The following is a 17,441-nucleotide window of genomic DNA, read 5'->3' as shown; positions in this document are numbered from 1 at the left end:
AAAACCAGTAACAACAAGTCTCACAATGGAGACGTTACTAGTGCCCGCTCAAGCAAATCAATTGTATATATTTTACTTAAGTGCATTTGCTTTATTTTATCTTTTATTTTTGAATTTCATTTCTAAATTTTTTAAGTTCTTTTTATACTACTTTTCATGTTATCTTGTTCATTTTGCTTTCATTATATTTTTGCATATTTTTAATTTGTATTTGATTTCATTTTTTAGCTTTTCATTTTCCATTAATTTATTATGTTTCAGTTATTGTTTTGTTTCTAAGGATCAAACATGAAAGGAAGTAGTCTACATTTATTTTATTTTGTGGGTGGGGAGAGTAATGCCCAACAATTCTCAGGGGTTACTCCTTGCTCTGCACTCTGGAATCACTTGTAGCAGTGCTCCGGAGACATATGGGATGCTGGGGATAGAACTCGAGTATGCAAGTCAAATACCCTCCCCTCTGTACTATCACTGCATCCCCTTGTAAATCATTTTAGTTTAATTTTTAATTAACCACATTTATCTTTTTTTATGTTGCTTTAATCAAAACTGATCCTTTATAATCTTGATTTTTATTTCTGTAAAATGAAAATGAAAGATAGTAGAAAAGTATACATACTTTTACTTTCTTTTCAGCTACAACCAAATATACCAGAGTTAATAATAAAACTGAAAGGGACCGAGTGGAACTTCTCCAGGATGCAGAACCTTTGGATTTTAATGCAGAAGCATTTACTGATGATCCTCTTGAGGCTGAATCAGGAAGGTGAGTTCCAGCTGTGTCATTTAGACTCAGCATTCCTCTGAAATTTTAATTAGCTGCTGATTTGTTGAGGTTAATAATGATTTGTTGAGTTTAATTGGGGTTATGCCCACATGTATGCATAACAGAAAGTATACTTACTAATCAACTCTTGTTACACCTTGTGTGCTCTAATGCATTTGTATTTAAAAAATGATAAGATCCAGAGGTGGCAATTGAATTTTGTATCTTCACAAGCCGTGGTATTTTAAATAAAATATGATGAACTGAAATCATCAGATACAATATCTAAATGTATTTTAGGAGTGATAATGCATACATTGTATGGTAAATTCCAATTGAATTTTACCTTTTTTTTTTTTTTACCTTTTTTTGTTATTTTTTTTTTGTTTTTGTGTTTGGGCCATACCCACAGTGCTCAGTTGTTACTCCTGGCTCTGCACTCAGGGGTCATTCCTGGCGCTGCTCAGGTGACCATAATATGTATGGTATTCCAAGGATTGAACCCGGGTTAGCTGTGTGAAAGGCAAGCACCCTACCCACTGTAATATCTCCCCAGCCCTACAGTAGAATATTTTGAGAATTTTGTTTGAAGCACCATGATTTACAGGTTTCATGCATACAACAATACCAGCATCACATTCTCCATAAGTGCTCGCTTCCCTCCACCATTATCTCAGTGTCCACCCCACTTCTAGCCCATCAGTCTGTCATCCCACAGTGGTAATAAGTTCAGTTCTGCACACCAGTTCACTGTTGCTTCAGGCCATTTGTTATTTGCTTACTAGGTTCCTTTTTATCCACATATGAGAGAGATCATTCTACCTGTCTTTCTTCCTCCGTTGAATTTGAATCCAGAAAACTTCAATAACTCATACAGCAAATTAATGGCAAAGTCAGGTTTTCAGATCCCAGAAGTTGTGTGTATTTTAAGCTTCTTTTTAATGGGACAATAATGAAACAAAAGCAAAATATTAGGCATTTATATATTTCTTAAAATATTGCCTAAAGTATAAATATAGCAAAAGATAAAGCTAGAAGTCTATTTACATTCATCATTCAAGATTGTTACTCTCAAGTTACGTAATCTGTTTTGCATCTCACTTCTTTTTGTATTTTTAACTTTATCTAAAGATGAAAACATACTATGAAACAATTGACTGACTCATAATTAAGTAAATCCTTTTGGGATGGTATCCTTGGAAAGTAATGCTACTATCTAGTTTCAGCTAATGAATAGATTTTATAGTGCTTACAAATTATGTAGTCACTTCCTCTTAAATGTGTTCTTGTTTCTCCTCTCCTCTGTTATTATTTTTGGTGCCTCAAATCATTTCTTTATTCACCTTTCAGGTATCAGCCTAGTGGAAGATATCTCTCAATGTCTCGCAGCAAAATATTTGATGATGTTTAATATTTATGAAAAGCCAAGCAAGATCAACACATTCAATCATTATGAACATTTCCATGTTCTAGAATTTACACTGGACTCTCATTCTCAGTGAAAAATATGAGGATAACAAAGGCCTTTTGGCTAAGATCAAGTGTGAAAAAGGCACTGAAAATTGATCACATTATAATAATTAGCTAATTGTTCATTTAATAAAATTTCTTTTTATAGGATTTATTACATACCATTCCTAAAGTGTCTGCCTAAGAAGTTCAGTTATAGTGAAAGAGTTTAAATTCAACATGATAAAGATCAATGTATGGTGAGAGTATGTAGTTCAGCTTCAGATTTTTTTTTTTAGGGAAGGTCCAAGAAAGCCATAATTCAATAATTAAATATACAGACTTACTATTTACATTCATTGTGCTGTTGATTTACATTTTCTGTTTTTAAAGAATGCATTAATCCTATATATCCCAAAGAAATTGAGACCTCAAATTATAACCACATATACAAAACCCATGTCTTAAGACAAGGCTTACTTCCAGACACAGCTGAATGTAGAAAGCTCTTTTTCAATTCTGTATGCAAATTAGTGAAGTTTTTGCCTGTATAATTAAGATTATGTTTCAATCAGTGTGTTTGTATATTTAGCATGTGTGCTGTGATTAGGTTATATGTTATTGCAGTCTTTTTAGTAATAACTGAACATTCTTCTTTGCTTTGGGTACTGCTTTATGAAATATTTTTATTCAGAGAAAAATGTTCACCTTTATTACTTAGCATATTGATTTAAGTATTGATCATTCCATTCAAATCCTAAGCATCAGTGGTAAATAACCAAAGGGTACCGTGAAACTCTCTTAATTGTTACAGGTGTTAAAAAGAACATTTAGTTATTCGAAGGAAAAAGTGAATCCATTTATTGTCATTTACTAACAGCTTGATTTAAAGAAAATGATATTAGATAAGAAATTTAAGTAACTTACTGAGTAAACATGCTTTATTATCTTTAAAAGGTGTTTTATTTCTGTGGGGCTGTCATACCCGACAGTGTTCAGAGGCTGTTCCCACAGTCCCAACAGGGTACCTGGAGGAGACCATGCAGTACCAGAAATCAAACCCAGGGTGCCCACATGCAAATCATGTATTCCAGCACTTGGAGCTATTTTTTTGACCCTTAATAGATTCTTCAACTTCATGTTTAAGCCAAAGTTAGGTATTTTTACCAAAGTTTATTTTAATGCATCAGTATTTTATTTCACATTGAACACATTTGAGCACAACTTGCTTGCAGAGGGTTTTTTGTGGTCCTGTAATGTTTGCAACGCCTATAGAATATGTGCTGTGGATTCACTCAGTAGTGACTTGAGCTCACTCGTGACCATCATCTCAGTTTTACAATTGTTATTCTGTGTAATTTTAAATAGAGTTCTCAGTCTCTTAAGTATTCCATTTTGAGAATGAATTATATTGTTACCCTAATAATATAATTACATTTTTTGGAGATAATCTTTTTCAGAATTATAATTTAAATTTTTTACTTTCATGTTATGGAATTTGTTTTTGTTTTTGTTTTTGGGTCACACCTGGCGGTGCACAGGGGTTACTCCTGGCTCTGCACTCAGGAATCACTCCTGGCAGTGCTCAGGGGACCATATGGGATGCTGGGATTTGAACCCGGGTCGGCCGCGTGCAAGGCAAACGCCCTACCCACTATGCTATCACTCCAGCCCCATGTTATGGAATTTTTGGGGGGGCAGTACACCCAGTGATAATCAGGGGTTACTCCTGGCTCTGCAGTTAAGAATCTCCTGGCGATGTTCAGGGGACAATATGGGGAGCTGGGGATAAACCTGGGTCAGCTGTATGCAAAGCAAGCACCCTACCCACTGTACTATCACTCTGACCCCATCATGTAAGTTTTTTAAAGACAGTCCTATACAGAACGGTACTGAAAGGATATTTAAAATACTAATTCTCTTATTTTTAATTTTTATAATTCTTGAGATTAGATTTCCATTAAAACAATGGATACAGTGCTTCCAATTGCAAGTCCTATAGTTGCCTGTTTGAGAACAAATACACATATCCACTCAGACTTTTATTGTGAAATGTTATTTTTTGCAATTTTGTAATTGGCCATTAATACCTTGGGTGAATTTTATAACCTTTCAGTGCCTCAATATTTTCATTTGTGGTATGAAAATCATAATTTCATGTTTTTCTACCTCACAAAGATATTGTGAGGGAATGAGTTGATATTTATTTAATTGATGGGGGAATGAATGCCTCAGAATGGGGTCTGGTATCTTTTGTTACTGAGAAGATTCCAAGTTCCTAAAAGAACTGTTATTGAAATAGTCCCTAAAAGACCTATAAAAATAGTGTTGTTTTATTTGTTGGTCTTTGAGTTTACTTTGAAATATTTCTCATAAGTATAAAGTTATTTCCACCAGGTTTTGTTATGAAACTCAGGTGGTGTTGTAGGGGCAGTAAAAGAAAAGAAAATATTCTATTCCTTTTATAATAAGTTGAGATAAAATGATAGTAATATTGAAAGGGATGTACTACTTTTATTACTAATTTTTTATGATTGTGGTCGTTGAAGTATTATACAGTACTTCATAAACAGTTTAGATTTTCTATATTATTTTGAAGTTATTTCCAAAATTATTTGGTTTTTAAAGTGATGCAGAGTTTTCAACTTTTTTGTTTCTGTTTTGTGGTGCTGGGGATTGAGTCCAAGACCTTACACATGCAGGGCAAGTGATCTGCTATTGATCCACATTCTCAGCCTGACTTTTCACCTTTTATAGCAGAATTTGTCTTTCAGGGTTTTTTTCAATATACAGGTAAGTAGGTTACTTGACAGTAAATTTGAGAATACAGAGTGATAATTTAACCCTTTGAAGACTAAGAGTTCACTGCTAGGGAACTAAATTTATCCTTATTAAGCTACCTTGTATAAAAAAAACTGTAAAATGAACAAAATACTTGTTTTGAGAAATTTATTAATATGTAATGACATTACTTCAGCACTACTAATAAATTTATGTACTCTACCATGGAGTACATTTCTTGAAGAGTTATTCTGGTAATTACCTGTATCGTACTTAATAATAGGTAACTTTAAAATTTCTAAATTATTTTTAAGATATTTTTTAGGTGAGGCAATAGTTTAAACTACTATAGAAAGTAATCTATTAACTTCATTAATCACTTGTAGGTTAATAATTTTTGCTACTACATCAATAAACATAATCAATAGGGCATTTAAAAAATAAATTATAAACTTAGTTATTAGAATTTGTTCAATTATCAAATGACTGTAAGGATAGTTTCATTATACACAAAAGACTTTATTTTGCAAGAGGGTAAAGCCCAAGTCAAAACACTCAGGAGTTTTCCAGTTATAAAAAATAGAAAATTTGACACCCTCTAACTTTGAAAAGAAATGCTGCCAATTTATTGTTTCTGGATCTTACTGTTTGATTAGATTATTAGTTATTTACACTGGTTGTTTATCCCAATGAAATTAAATGTTGAAATTAAATGTTTGTATATTTCAGCATATTAGTGGAGGAATTTTATTTATATACAATAACAAACCTCATTTTAAAATGCTTTTAATAGATTTAAGGGATGACCCTAGTAAATGTTGATTCCTTTTATATTGCTTGTTTTAGGGGTGACACCAGGCAGTGCTTGAGGGACCATATGGGGTGCCAGGGATTGAACCCAGGTCAACCTTGTATATGACAAGTACCCCACTCACTGTACTATTTCTCCAGCCCCTGGAAGAAAACTAAACTCTTTGTTGTTCACTCTTCAATGTGAACTCAAAAGTCGATGGTACCTGAAAATCACCAGAATAAGTATATTTGCACTAAGAGGCCAAAAAAAGTCCCTAAAAATCTTAAGATACTTGAATCTGCAAGGTGTAATGAAATGTTAAGAAGAAGTCGATTTAGTTTTATATCTTTTTTGCTTCCATTCCTCATTTCTTTTATAGATTCCTTTCTTTGGAGCTGCTATAGTTTGGCTTTTAATGTGCTTACAAATTTTATCATCTATTCTATATTTACACATTTGTTCATCTCTGCACTCAAAAGCAGATTCTGATTTCAAAGCCTACATACTACTCGAATACCAGTGTTGCACCTAAAGAGGTGAAACGGATTTTGCCAGACATCTGAATGTGATCTATGCTGATTTAGTATATTATCTCTCAAGTCACTAAGATGGACACTTTAGTAAAGTGAGGTATTCTCAATGTAATGTGGCATAAAAAAATGGATTTCAAAAAAAAACAGTAATTGATAATAAACATGAAGAACCTCTTAATGGAAAAAAAAAAGAAGAAAAATGACATACATTATTGTCAAAGTTTTTGTTAGAAGAGTTCCAAACACTAAACTAGGTTTATAGGAAGTCTTAAAAAGAACTGAATTTCCTTTTTCAGTTCAGTGAACTGGAAAGCTCTTTTATGTTATCCCATTTCAACTCCTAGTAGCCCCTGTGAGCCATCTCTAGCTGAGAACACACTAGACACCCTAGCCCCAATCCCTAGCCCTGGTCTCATCGTAGTGGCACCATACTATCACCTTATTCCTTGATGCTCAGTTTGGTTTCACTAAAAATTTATTTCCATTTAAAAGATGTGCCTATTGAGCTTGATTAAAAGCCTTGCAGTAATTTAGAATTTGTTAATAAGACAAATGGCATATTCTTCTTATTGACAACTTGGAAGACATTTGTCTTTAGCACACTACGTAGGGAAAACTAAATTATTTTCCCTTGAAAATCTTTTTTTGTGTGGTTATCTTGGTCTCAATACATTTTATGAAAAGAGTGACTATACTTAGTATGAGTGTAAAAAGAGTGACTTACTTTGGCAGACATCTGTAAGATAGTCATAATTTATTAGTATGACTGTGTTGAATTGTTAGTATTAAGAAAAATCTTAATCAGCCAAGTCACCTAGAGCTGTATTTCTCAAAAGAATGCTGGCTGGCATCTTCCCTAGTATGCCATGTTATGGGGGAGAGACTGTGTATTTAATTTTTTTTAAGCAATCCAATGGATTTGTTTTTGTCCATTCCTTGAAAACAACGTGAATGATTTTTCTCATTGTAGAAGACAGAACATATGGATCTGTCTCTCAAATTACTGTAACATATATATTTATAAATTATAGCATTGAAAAAAAGATCTTAAATGTTGATGTTGTTTGTTCCTGGTATTTAATTTTTATAAAATGTTTTTGTAAATAACTAATTGTAATGTTGCTTTTAAGTAGTTTTAAGATCTTTCTTAAATGAGGTCTGTGTAGAACCTGTTTTCCTGTAAGCAATCTTCTGAAGTTCATTAGTCCAATGTGAATTTGAAATATACCTACATCTGTTCAGTATCTTTTTATAAACACCTGTACCCAAGAAAAATATACCAAAATCCTATTTTATGTGTTGCATTAATAAAGTACTTATTTATTCAATGGATTAGATGAAATAGAAGATAAGTATTTTCAAATGTGCATCTGATCATAACTTTTCAAAATGCTAATTGTGCTCATTTGTTGGTGCATGGTGCCAAATTTATCTTTAATTTGCTATTATTATCTGAAATATAATGACTGATGTTTTATTATCTGACCAATGGCCTGTATGTTTAATATTTTTCTCTGCAGATTACCACTACATTTTCAGATGAGTATTTGGAAAAACTTACAAAGTGCTATCTATATATAAAAGTTAGCATCTTTGGCCTTATCTATGAATAATGTTCAGTTGGATTTTAACAAATTCATGAACTTGCAGTTGCTTTGTACTATTTTAACTTATTGTGATGTAATGAACTTTTGGAAATGTTACTTGATTTGCTGATAAAATATTTAAAAATGTAGCTTTGCATGGGAATAAAGTACATTTCTACATGTTACTAAGAAATTTTCTGATTGTGTGTTTTCTTCGTGCCACCTTAAAGATTAAATTATTTTAAATAGACTACAACATTGTTTCTTAGAATTTTATTAGATATTTCAATATAAAAATTATTTTCAGATAAATTAGTAAACTCACCTATTGTAGTTTCCATGTCTATCTTATATTTATAATAAAAATAGGTAGTTATTGGGCTGGAGAAATAGCACAGCAGGTAGGGTATTTGCCTTGCATGCGGCAAATTCGGGTTCAGATTCCCAGCTTCCCATATGGTCCCCGAGCACCGGCAGGAGTAATTCCTGAGTGCATGAACCAGGAGTAACCCCTGTGCATCACCAGGTGTGACCCAAAAAGCCCCCCTCCTAAAAAAAATAGGTAACTATTATCAGAACCGGAGCAGAATTCAATAAAATTAGAAACTGGAAAATAAAATCAAGTGGAAGCACATAACAAAAACAAACTAAAAGTGGGGTGTTGAGGGCTGGAGCGATAGCATACTGGGTAGGGCGTTTGCCTTGCATGCAGCTGACCTGAGCTCAATTCCCAACATCCCATCTGGTTCCCTGAGCACCGCAAGAAGTAATTCCTGAGTGCAGAGCCAGGAATAACATCGCTGGGTTTGACCCCAAGAAAGCAAAAAAACAAAACAAAAACCCAAAAAACAGTGGGGTGTTCGTACAGAAGAGTCAAAGTGGATTAGAATTGAGAGTCCAGAAATAGATCCACATAAAAATATTGTAAATGGACCTTTAACAAAGGACAGAGTTAGTTTCACTTAAAAACATGCAACGGACTCATTGTTCACCCTGGAGATTGGCCCACATTTCAACCTAAGATGTGTATTCTCATCTTTTTCCTTCTGGAAAACACATGTTCATGCTTAAACACATTTCTATCTCCTTTTCTTTCCCATCACATTATTTCTTTAAGTTAAGATTTTAAGTAAAACTTTTGCTGGGCTTTTTTTAAAAAAATGCAATTTACAAATGATGCTGAAACAACTGTATGCCTTCAAAAAGACAAATGATGCTAAAACAATTGTGTGCCCACTTTCAAAAAGACAAGTCTAGACTTATATCATTCACAGGTTAGTCTGAATGGATCATAAACCTAAAACTGTAAAAGACAACTATAAATCTTGTAGAAGAGAATATCAGAGAGAAAGCACAGGTAACTGGGGTTTTGCAATAGGTGTGTGTTTATATGTATATGTACATATATGCATATATACTCACTAATTATTAAAAATCACCAAGTATAGCGATCTGGATCTCATACAATCAGTGATTTTGTTCCTGGGTACACACACAAACACATACATATAGATATACATATATACATATGTATATATATATAATATATATATATAGAGAGAGAGAGTGTAAGAATCAAATTATCTAACCTACCCAACAAGGTAGGAATAGGAAAAGCAATATTGCAGTTTTTAAGTCAGTGTAATATCCAGAGGTACCATATTGCTTAAGGAAAATTTATTAGAGATGCATGGGGTAATCAGAGAATAGAAATAAATGTAACTAAATAGAGGAAAGTTACATTGATTTTTTAATTCTGTCTAAGAAAGCATAAGAACATAAGCCCAAAACTACACTTGATTGTTTAAAAATGCTGACATAAGTCAGTGCAGTTCTTCTGATGGTGCTAGGCAGTCAGGGTATAACTTAGGAAGGTTTGGGTTAGGAAGACCAATGCTCTGCCATCTTATTTATTTGGGTGTTTTTCATAAGTATGTTTCTGTTTATATTTAATTATACATTTTATGCATCTTCTGGATGGTCAATTTCCTAAGAAAAAATTTCTAAAAATAAATTTCTATAAATTACAGTAATTATTGAAAAAAAATCACATGATTGGGCCCAAGCAATAGTATAGCTGGTTAGACACTTGCCTTGTATGCAGTCAACCTGGGCTTTGATCTCCAGCACCTCCTATGGTCCTTTTAGCTGCCAGAGTAATTTCCAAATGCACAGCCAAGAGTAACTCCTGAGCATAGGCACGTGTGATCCAAAAAGCAAAAACACGATTATCTTAAATGTGAAAAATATTCTTATAAAATTCATTTGATTGTAATGTTAAATTCCTATTTTGTAAAAGCCTCCATTATTTTAATAAAGGATATCTGTATACCATGTGTGTGTGTGTGTGTGTGTGTGTGCGCGCGTGAGCATGTGTGTGGAGGGGGGGTTATATGTATAAACAAGATCTCAGCTTTTTTTTGGGGGGGGGCTGATCCAGAAACAAGTAAGGATGCCCGACTCCCTCACTTCTATGAAACAGTGTATGTTCCATAACATAGCACTGTAGCACTGTTGTTCTATTGCTCATTGATTTGCTCCAGCAGGCACCATTAACGTCTCTATTGTGAGACTTGTTGTTACTGTGTTTGGTGTAGTGAATACGCCACAGGTAGCTTGCCAGGCTTTGCTCTGCTGGCGGGATACTCTCAATAGCTTGCCGAGCTCTCTGAGAGGGTCGGAGGAATTGAACCCAGGTTGGCCGTGTGCAAGGCAAATGCCCTACCCCTGTGCTATCGCTCCAGTCCACAATATTAAGACAAAAGAAACAAGATTTTATTATAATATAAGATGTATATAGATGACCGCCACATGTGCAGATTATTAAAACTAGTTAGAAAAATGGCGTAGATATATGTATTTGATTCTGAATAAGAAGACTGGTCCAATTTAAAATCACATGATTGGACCAGAGCAATAGAAAAATAGTATAGATATATATTCCATTTTAGAAAAATGGTACGGATATATATTTCATTTTAAACAAGAAGTGTAGTCTTGTTAAATCAAGACATTTGACTTTGAAGGTAAAACAAAGGTTCGTTTATTTCATGGCTTCTTAAAGACAGATTACCCTCATCAACACACTGAGGGTAATTGTATTGTTTTGACACATACAAAACACACTGAGATTTTCCTTGGCTTTGCATTGATAATGGAAAGCACTAAAATTCTCCAATCAGACAGTGTATGCACAAATTTTTGTCTTCTTGTTAACACTCAGAGTAGGGGCCAGCGATACAGCACAGGAGTTAAGGCTCTTGCTTTGACCTTGACCAACCCCAGTTATATTCCCAGCTCCACAACGGTCCCTTGGGCACGGCCAGAGGTGATCCCAGAGCACAGAGCCAGAAGTAAGTCCCTGAGCATCAGCTAAGTGTGGCTCTATTAATTTTTTGACATCTGTAATAGTTTAAGAGAAAATAAGCTGATTATATTTGTAAAAAAACCAAAACATTTTCTTTGCTTTAACCTTAAAACAGGGCTAGAGCTATACTATAATACAGCGGGTAGGGCGTTCACCTTGCACACAGCCAACCCGGGTTCGATTCCCAGCCTCCATATGGTCCACTGAGCACCGCTAAGAGTGATTCTTGAGTGCAGAGCCAGGAGTAAACCCTGTGCATGGCTGGGTGTGACCCAAAAAACAAAATAAATAAATAAATAAATAAATAAATAAATAAATAAATAAATAAATAAATAAATAAACAAAACAGTGGGACAGAGCTATAGGTCAATGGACTGAATGTCTGCTTTGAATGCAGGAGATGCAGGTTTCATTCTAAGCACCTAAAAGTTCTCCAAGCATCTCAAGGTCCTCCAAGTACCACCAGGAGTGGGCCCCCATACCCTCTCCGCCACCACCCAAGCACAGAGTCAGGGAAGCCCCTGATTATCACTAGGGATGGCTCCAAAACCTAAACAAAATATTCCAAACATTTTTAACTACCCTGCCCAATCTTTTGGTTGGTTTGGGGGCTCACCCAGTGAATGCTCAGGGTTACTCCTGGCTCTGCATTCAGGAATTACTCCTGGCAATACTTGGGGGGGCTGGCGGAGTGTCATGTGGGATTCTGGGGATAAAACCCGGATCCACTGTGTACAAGGCAAGCACCTGCCCTCTACTCTCTCCAGCTCCTAATCTTTTGGGTTATAATATTGAATTCAGTTCTTAATTTATTTGGGCTGGCTCCATTATCATGATTTATTTTAATGTTCCTCCACATTTAAAGTAGCAGAAACCTTCCTTATGTAAAGAAGGCTTTATTTAATTTGACTCTAAAATTTAACAGTCAATTTAAAACACTTCTTTGGTTTTCCAGAAGTTGGTGCTATACTACAAGTTTTGGTTGTTCTTACCAGCACTGACTCACCACTATGCTTAGAGACATTTTTAAAAAGCTGGTGACAGAGGAAAGGAAGGTGTTGACTTAATAACTAGCACTTTGGGAGTGCACACAGCCTGGTAGAAAAGAGCAGTGAGTGGAGAGTTCCCAGGCAGGAGTCCACAGTCAACATTTCCTGTGACCTTCTCTCCCTTTTATTTTGTTCCATTTTCAATAATACTGTCTTTAACTGCTATACTTTTGCCTTCCCCACAATGACTTTATTAGGAGCAATTTCTTAAAATCATAAATCCACAAAGATGAAGAGCATTTTTGTTCCTGGATGGACCATATACAACTCTTACACGTGCTTAATAAATTGGTTTCATGGTCTAATTTGGAATTTTTTTTTTTTTTTGGTATTTGGGTCACACCTGGCAAAGCACAGGGTTTACTCCTGGCTCATGCACTCAGGAATTACTCCTGGCAGTGCTTGGGGGGCCATATGGGATGCTGGGAATCGAACCCAGGTTGGTCACACACAAGGCAAACGCCCTACCCGCTGTGCTATCACTCCAGCCCCTAATTTGGAATTTTTGAGCAAATCATATTAGGATGAGATTTTGAACTATGAGTTTTTTGTATAATGGTTTGAGACTTTTAGAAATGTTGGGATGCAGTGAATATAATTTGCATGTAGAGTGTATATGAGTGTTTGTGGTAGAGTACAGAACATTGGGTGAAGGTAATGTCCAAAGACATCCATTTTCTACTTCTTGGAACCAGTGAATATGCTACTTTAGGTTGCAAAGCAACAACAACAACAACATGGAGTTGTTCCTTTGGCCACATACATGCAGATCTACAAGAAAGATGATTATTATAGACATAAAGAGAATGGGCAATGTCCTAAAAGGAATACCCCACAAATGTGACTATGGCAAAACTGGAAGATTTACAATGTTATGCAGCATGCTGTTGACATTATCATCAAGAAGTCAAGGTCAAACTTGGAAGAAACTTTGCATTGAAAATTAAACTTTAGGAGCCAGAGTCATTGTACAGTGGGTAGGACTCTTGCCTGGCATGTAACTAACCTGTGTTTGATCTTAGGCACTACATACGGTTCCCTGAGCACTGCAAGGAGTAAATAGAAAAAAAAAAAGAAAATAGGAAAAGAAAAAAGAGAAAGGAAAAGAAAAGAAAAAAGAATTTAAATTCACTTGTCACTTGTATCACTTATCATCCCATTGATCTTTGATTTGTTGGAGTGGGCGCCAGTAACGTCTCTATCTGTCCCTGTTGCATGCTAGTGTAGCCCATAAGCATCTGCTTGCTCCAGGAACAGGAAGAGCCTCAGACGAAGGAGTCTGACTATCTTGTAGGCGGGAGGCCACGCTGTCTTTTGATGTCCCGAGGAATCCAGTCCTAACAGCTCTAGTCCAGCGGTCATCTCTAAATTGCATTATGTGTCCGATCCATCCGAGTTTTGACGCCTTGGCAAACGAGATGGTGTCCCTGATTTTGAATCGTCGACGGAGGTTGGAGCTCTGGATTCCTTCTCTCACTTGAGTGAAATGTGATATTCCAAGCATAGCTCTTTTGATTCCTCAAATTTAAGATAAAAATTGAAATTGAAATAATAAAAAATAATAAAATAAATAAATTAATAAATAAATTAATAAATAATAAGCAATAAATACTTAAATTGAAAATAAAAATTTCTGAAGTTTCTGGGTTTGTTATCTGAATGAATAAGAAAGCAACGAAGCAAAAACTAATTTTAAAATTAAATATATTCAATTAAAAATTTAAAAAATTAAATTTAAAAATAATTTTAAAAGAAAAAATTAAACAAATATAACATTGAAATGAAGACATGTTTATAGCATCATGCTAATGTTTATCCTTGTTGTGTGATAGCTTTACTTTTTTTTCTAACCCATTGATACTTCCTTAGATTTTAAAGAGAAGAAAAAAACCATATTGAAGTAATTTTTTGATTTTCACATGACGACTCTAACAAACTATTTAAGGAGAAACTGTTTATCTACATACAAGAAACTTTTCATGACAGAATTTTTTTATTTGAACCAGAGTCACTATTTTAGTGCTACAAATGATTAGCTAGATTCATGCATGTTTGTACTAGGTGTATAAAAATGAGTTGCTGATTCCTGGCTGGCTGGCCAGATGAACGGATGGATAAGAAACTGATGAGTAGATGGTCGGATATAGAAGTAGTTGCTACCAAATCTACCAGTTCAGTCACTGGAGAATCTTTGTTACTTTTTAGTGTTCTTCCACTCTAAACAGTAAAGTATGTCTGTAGAAAGTGGAAGCTGTTCACTTCCTTATGATCTCCTCAACAGTGGAACACAGGTACTTCAGCAACACTGAATATATAATTCATAATTATATTTCCTCTGTTGTCCTCATATATGTTGATTACTAAAATATTTTTAAATTTTAATTTTGGGGATTTTGTTTTCATTTTTGCAGTGTTGGAGATTGAACGGAGAGCCTGATAGTGGCAAGGTCAATGCTCTACTACTGAGTAACATCCCCAGCCCTGAATTTTAATTGTTTTTTTTTCTTTTTCAAAAGTTGAAAATGGGTTTCTTTTAAAAGGGAAAAAAATTCATTTTGCTTCATCTGGAACAAAAGGTGATACTACCTAATTAATCTTAGACATAAAAGCATAAAGATATTCATCTTGGTTAATTACAATTAATTACTCTTTATTTCCTGAAAATTCTATGTATTAGTCAAGAAATCATTTTCTGACAGTCTTTTACTTACTCAAATTGCAATATTACTGTCCTTCCTTGATAAGTCTGATTTACCCTATTCAATGGATGCTCAAGTCTCTATCATGCTTTATTTATATAATTTGTGTCCTGTCTTTTCTCCCCTATAATGTTACCCACATATTTTTTAGCACAAGTATAGGTAGCTATGCTTTTTTGCATTTTTTCTATTAGCTTCATTTAAAATATGACTTAAAAATCATATTTTAGGAATTTTAACAGCTTTACTAAGAGTATCCAAAATATTAGGCAAAAAATCCTTCATCATGTAAATTTTTTAAATCACACAGCAGAAAATGATTTCAGTTAGTCATGTTCACTGCATGACTAAATATTGATGTTGAAGGTCAGGCACAGATCTCCAGATTGCTAAAGAGTTTTCAGTCTGTCTTCTCTAATCAGCTTTGTGACAATTCAGTGGTTTATAGTTACTGGTGTGCCAGGCTACTGACTTTCTTGATCTTCTGAAACTTGCAAGTCCATGAAGTCTGAGCTCTTATACCTTACACTGCTAGTTTCTTAAACTGCAGATGTGTATTTTTATTTATTTCCCCTTATATTGTATAAATAAGAAACAGATCATATTTATGTAGTAATAGGAAAATAAGAAAAATGGTTATGGATAGTCAAAGTTAATCTTATTTCAGTAAAGCTTAGTTGTATTTAGATACCTTAGATTGCATTAATGTAGAAATGGCAATAATATATCTCAAAATCAGAATTTATATTTTTCATTACCCTCAGTCATAGAATAATGGAATTCCTTTTTTAATGGAGATTTTCACTTTAATTAAATTAATTAATCAATTTATTATTTTGTTTTAATCCATACCTGGCAGTTCTCAGGGCTTATTCCTGACTCTGTACTCAGGGACCACTCTTAGTAGTGCTTGGGAACCATCTGGAATGCAAGGAATAAAACCCAGGTTGGCTGCATTCGAGGCAAAATCCCTACCTGCTGCACTTCACTGTGGCCCTGATATTTTGACTTGTAATGTGATCAAAGAATCCCATGGAGCAAATATGTCATGTGCAGAATGCATACTGATTTTTATAAATGCTAATTAGTCAATAGTTATGTGACTGTGGCATTAAGTGACTTCCAGAGTTTAAGTAAGTAAACAAAGAAGCATAAAAAATCAATGTATAGATTAACTTTAAACAAAACAAAGCATCTTATCAAATATAAAAATATAAAATACACCAGAGGCTTAGGGTTAAAGTAGACCCCTAGGCAGAAGGTTAACCGGTGACACATTTTCAGTTAATATAATTCAACAGTGCCCCTATCAAGAACTGGAGTTCAAAAAAATATTTTCTAATGAACAAACACAGAGAGTGGTTGGGGATTGAGTTGTAAAGGAAAGAAAAAGAAAGAATTGGACCATTTCATAGAGTAAAAAACTGGAGTGACCAGAGCTGAGGCTTTTTGTGGGCAGTAGTAGAACAGGTAGATTACTGCTAGATTTACTCCTTTATTTATTTATTTATTTATTTACTTATTTAGGTCACACCCCGTGATGTACAGGGGTTACTCCTGGCTCTGCACTTAGGAATTACTCCTGGCAGTGCTCGGGGGACAACATGGGATGCTGGGAATCGAACCCGGGTTGGTGGAGTGCAAGGTAAACGCCCTACCCACTCTGCTATCAGCCCCTAGATTTACTCTTATTAAACTGGATTACTTTCTTTGTATTTCTATATCTTTCTATGTCTTGTGAAACTGACATTTCCAATGAATATTATTTACTTTCTTTCTTATCGACACAAATTTGAGCACTGTTTAAATGGAACGAAACCACTGGAAATTGCTTTCTAACTGACCACATGGACTTCTGGGGTCAAGTAAAGAATTCTCTGATGTTCTTTGATTTCTTCCAGAGACAATGGAAAATCCATCTTTAATTTGACAACACCATCAAGGAGCATTTTCCAGAAGGCTCTAGGTCAGTTTTGGCTTATGTTCTAAGGAAGGCAGAATAGTGGCTTGTTAACTCTGACTTCGCCTTTGAATTTTCTCGGCCCCTGCTCTGTGTATATTCGAGACATAATGGCCAAAGCTTTGAAACCAGAACCTGAGCACTAAATGAGGATGCTTATTATGCAAAGGTCTTCAAACATATAGTTGGTGACTTTCTCTTCCAGTGGAACTTGGGACTAAGGTTGGATGAGGCTAGTGAGGCACACTGTTAAGGGAAGTACTCACTTTCAGGATTGAGAAGGTTTGCTGGCAGTACTTACGTAGCTTTCAGATTGAGGATTTTCTTACATAGTACACACAGGACTCTTTTGCTTCAGTCAAATTGTGGCCCTGGTAGGATGTTTTTGTTTAAAAGGTTTGCATTTGTACAATAATATACACAGTGAATCCATGTAGTAAGTATCTCTCAGTACAATA

General features: G+C 34.7%; 1 protein-coding gene across 2 annotated transcripts in view; it reads left to right on the top strand.

The window, feature by feature from the left end:
* The window catches only part of LMBRD2 (LMBR1 domain containing 2), a 52,276-nt gene extending 44,118 nt beyond the window's left edge, over positions 1 to 8,158 (top strand). For both annotated transcript variants that reach the window (XM_055137032.1, XM_055137039.1), the window contains exons 17-18: positions 637 to 766; positions 2,117 to 8,158. In XM_055137032.1, coding sequence (XP_054993007.1) covers positions 637 to 766; positions 2,117 to 2,177 — 191 coding nt within the window. In that variant the 3' untranslated portion in view covers positions 2,178 to 8,158. The remainder of the gene's footprint in view (positions 1 to 636; positions 767 to 2,116) is intronic.
* Positions 8,159 to 17,441: the final 9,283 nt, after the last annotated feature.

Source organism: Sorex araneus, chromosome 1 (genome assembly GCF_027595985.1).
Source record: "Sorex araneus isolate mSorAra2 chromosome 1, mSorAra2.pri, whole genome shotgun sequence".
NCBI classification, from domain to species: domain Eukaryota; kingdom Metazoa; phylum Chordata; class Mammalia; order Eulipotyphla; family Soricidae; genus Sorex; species Sorex araneus.
This window is presented reverse-complemented; position numbering and strand designations above follow the sequence as displayed.